At 57.7% G+C, this 4022-nt stretch overlaps 1 protein-coding gene across 1 annotated transcript in view; it reads right to left on the minus strand.

Annotated features, from left to right (window-relative positions):
* Nucleotides 1-2598: 2598 nt before the first annotated feature.
* Nucleotides 2599-4022, minus strand: part of ZBTB12 (zinc finger and BTB domain containing 12) — a 4881-nt gene continuing 3457 nt past the window's right edge. Inside the window, exon 4 of the mRNA XM_014962646.1 lies at nucleotides 2599-3252. Within this exon, the coding sequence (XP_014818132.1) occupies nucleotides 2610-3252 (643 nt within the window). The 3' untranslated portion in view covers nucleotides 2599-2609. The remainder of the gene's footprint in view (nucleotides 3253-4022) is intronic.

Here is a 4022-nt window from a genome sequence, read left to right on the forward strand (position 1 = left end):
GGGGAGGTGATGGGGCACCCCCAAGCTCATCATCCATGGAGGAACCCAACCATCTGGTGGTGGATACCGTCTTCAGGAACCCCCAAATCCATCATCAATGGGGGGTTTGGGGGGGACCCCAAGATGAGGGACCCCCAAATGTGTGGGTCATGGGGGGACGTGGTCATCAGGGACCCCCAAATCCATCATCTATGGGGGGGTCGGAGGGTCTGGGGGGGACCCCAAGATGAGGGACCCCCAAATGTGTGGGTCATGGGGGGACGTGGTCATCAGGGACCCCCAAATCCATCATCTATGGGGGGGTCGGAGGGTCTGGGGGGGACCCCAAGATGAGGGACCCCCAAATGTGTGGGTCATGGGGGGACGTGGTCATCAGGGACCCCCAAATCCATCATCTATGGGGGGGTCGGAGGGTCTGGGGGGGACCCCAAGATGAGGGACCCCCAAATCCATCATCCATGGAGGAACCCAACCATCTGGTGGTGGACCTGGTCAGGAGGAACCCCCAAATCCATGGTCCAGGGTGGAGTCCAAGTGTCCAATGGTGGATCCCATCATCAGGAACCCCCAAATCCATCATCTATGGGGGGATCCAGGCCTCTGGTGGTTGACCTGGTCATGAGGAACCCCCAAATCCATGGTCCATGGGGGGACCTGGTCATCAGGGACCCCCAAATCCATCATCCATGGAGGGGTCCAACCATCTGGTGGTGGATCCCATCATCAGGAACCCCCAAATCCATGGTCCAGGGTGAAGTCCAAGTGTCCAATGGTGGACCCCATCATCAGGAACCTCCAAATCCATCATCCGTGGAGGAACCCAACCATCTGGTGGTGGATCCCATCATCAGGAACCCCCAAATCCATCGTCCATGGGGGCACCTGGTCATCAGGGACCCCCAAATCCATCATTCATGGAGGGGTCCAAGTGGCTGGTGGTGGATCCCATCATGAGGAACCCCCAAATCCACGATCTATGGGGGGATCCAGGCCTCTGGTGGTGGACCTGGTCATGAGGAACCCCCAAAACTCATCATCCATGGAGGAACCCAACCATCTGGTGGTGGATCCCATCATCAGGAACCCCCAAATCCATCGTCCATGGGGGCAGGAACCCCCATATACATGGGCCATGGGGGGAACTGGTCAGGGTCCAACCATCTGGTGGTGGATCCCATCATCAGGAACCCCCATATACATGGGCCATGGGGGGAACTGGTCATCAGGGACCCCCAAATCCATCATCCATGGAGGGGTCCAACCATCTGGTGGTGGACCTGGTCATGAGGAACCCCCAAAACTCATCATCCATGGAGGAACCCAACCATCTGGTGGTGGACTCAATCATCAGGAACCCCCAAATCCATGATCCATGAAGGGACCTGGTCATCAGGGACCCCCAAATCCATCATCCATGGAGGGCTCCAAGTGTCCGGTGGTGGATCCCATCATGAGGAACCCCCAAATCCATGATCCATGAAGGGACCTGGTCATCAGGGACCCCCAAATCCATCATTCATGGAGGGGTCCAAGTGGCTGGTGGTGGATCCCATCATGAGGAACCCCCAAATCCATGCTCAGGGTGGAGTCCAAGTGTCCAATGGTGGACCCCATCATCAGGAACCCCCAAAATCCATCATCCATGGAGGAACCCAACCATCTGGTGGTGGACTCAGTCATCAGGAACCCCCAAATCCATCATCTATGGGGGGGTCCAAGTGGCTGGTGGTGGACCCGGTCATCAGGAACCCCCAAATCCATGGTCCATGGGGGGACCTGGTCATCGGGGACCCCCAAATCCATCATCTAGGGGGGTATCCAGGCATCTGGTGGTGGAGCTGGTCATGAGGAACCCCCAAAATCCATGGTCCATGGAGGGACCTGGTCATCAGGGACCCCAAAATCCATCATCCATGGAGGGCTCCAAGCATCTGGTGGTGGATCCCATCATGAGGAACCCCCAAATCCATGGTCCATGGGGGGACCCGGTCATGAGGAACCCCCAAACTCATCATCCATGGAGGGGTCCAAGCATCTGGTGGTGGATCCGGTCATGAGGAACCCCCAAATCCATCATCCATGGAGGAACCCAACCATCTGGTGGTGGACTCAGTCATCAGGAACCCCCAAGTCCATGGTCCATGGGGGCACCTAGTCATCAGGGACCCCCAAATCCATCATCCATGGAGGGCTCCAAGTGGCTGGTGGTGGATCCCATCATCAGGAACCCCCAAATCCATGGACCAGGGAGGAGTCCAAGTGTCCACTGGTGGACCCCATCATGAGGAACCCCCAAATCCATCATCTATGGGGGGGTCCAAGCATCTGGTGGTGGATCCCATCATGAGGAACCCCCAGATCCATGGTCCATGGGGGGACCTGGTCATTGGGGACCCCCAAATCCATCATCCATGGAGGAACCCAATCATCTGGTGGTGGATCCCATCATGAGGCACCCCCAAATCCATGCTCAGGGTGGAGTCCAAGTGTCCACTGGTGGACCCCATCATCAGGAACCCCCCAAATCCATCATCCATGGAGGAACCCAACCATCTGGTGGTCCCCCACCCCACCCCCCCCCACCCCAAAGGACCTCCCCCAGCTTCTCCTCAGCGCACCATGACGTTGATCTCGGCCACGCTGGCCTCCAAGACGTTCTCGGCCGTGGTCTTGCCGTGTTGCTCCTTGAGGTGCCTCCTGATGGCGGGTTTGTGGGCGAAGCGGACGTCGCAGTAGGAGCACCTGTAGGGCCTCTCCCCGCTGTGGAGGTTCATGTGGTCGTGGAGGGTGGATTTTTGGGTGAAGCTCTTGCCGCAGACGCCGCAACCGTGAGATTTGACCCCCCGGTGGACGTTCATGTGACGGTTGAGGTTGGAGCTGTGGTTGAACTGTTTGCCGCAACGTGGACACATGAAGACAAAATGGCGGGCCCTCATGTGGAAAACCAACTTCTCCACCCCTTGGAAGATCTCGCCGCATCTCCCGCATCGCGCCGAAGAACCTCCCGAGGTCAAAAAAGCTCCCGAAGAAGAAGAAGAAGAAGAAGGTGGAGTCAAAGAGGAAGAGGAGGAAGAAGAAGAAGACGGCGGCGGCGTCAACAACGAGGCGGTACCCAACGAGGAAGAGCCCGAAGCCAAGGAGGAAGAGGCACAACCCAACGAGGAAGAGCCAGAACCCAACGATGAAGACCCAGAACCCAACGAGGAAGACCCCGAAGCCAACGAGGAAGACCCCGAAGCCAACGAGGAAGACCCCGAAGCCAACCGGTCATGAGGAACCCCCAAACTCATCATCCATGGAGGGGTCCAAGCATCTGGTGGTGGATCCGGTCATGAGGAACCCCCAAATCCATCATCCATGGAGGAACCCAACCATCTGGTGGTGGACTCAGTCATCAGGAACCCCCAAGTCCATGGTCCATGGGGGCACCTAGTCATCAGGGACCCCCAAATCCATCATCCATGGAGGGCTCCAAGTGGCTGGTGGTGGATCCCATCATCAGGAACCCCCAAATCCATGGACCAGGGAGGAGTCCAAGTGTCCACTGGTGGACCCCATCATGAGGAACCCCCAAATCCATCATCTATGGGGGGGTCCAAGCATCTGGTGGTGGATCCCATCATGAGGAACCCCCAGATCCATGGTCCATGGGGGGACCTGGTCATTGGGGACCCCCAAATCCATCATCCATGGAGGAACCCAATCATCTGGTGGTGGATCCCATCATGAGGCACCCCCAAATCCATGCTCAGGGTGGAGTCCAAGTGTCCACTGGTGGACCCCATCATCAGGAACCCCCAAAATCCATCATCCATGGAGGAACCCAACCATCTGGTGGTGGACTCAGTCATCAGGACCCCCCAAGTCCATGGTCCATGGGGGCACCTAGTCATCAGGGACCCCCAAATCCATCATCCATGGAGGGCTCCAAGTGGCTGGTGGTGGATCCCATCATCAGGAACCCCCAAATCCATGGTCCATGAAGGGACCTGGTCATCAGGGCCCCCCAAATCCATCATCCA

This window comes from Calidris pugnax, unplaced genomic scaffold, assembly GCF_001431845.1.
Source record: "Calidris pugnax isolate Ruff unplaced genomic scaffold, ASM143184v1 scaffold2675, whole genome shotgun sequence".
In the NCBI taxonomy this organism is placed as follows: domain Eukaryota; kingdom Metazoa; phylum Chordata; class Aves; order Charadriiformes; family Scolopacidae; genus Calidris; species Calidris pugnax.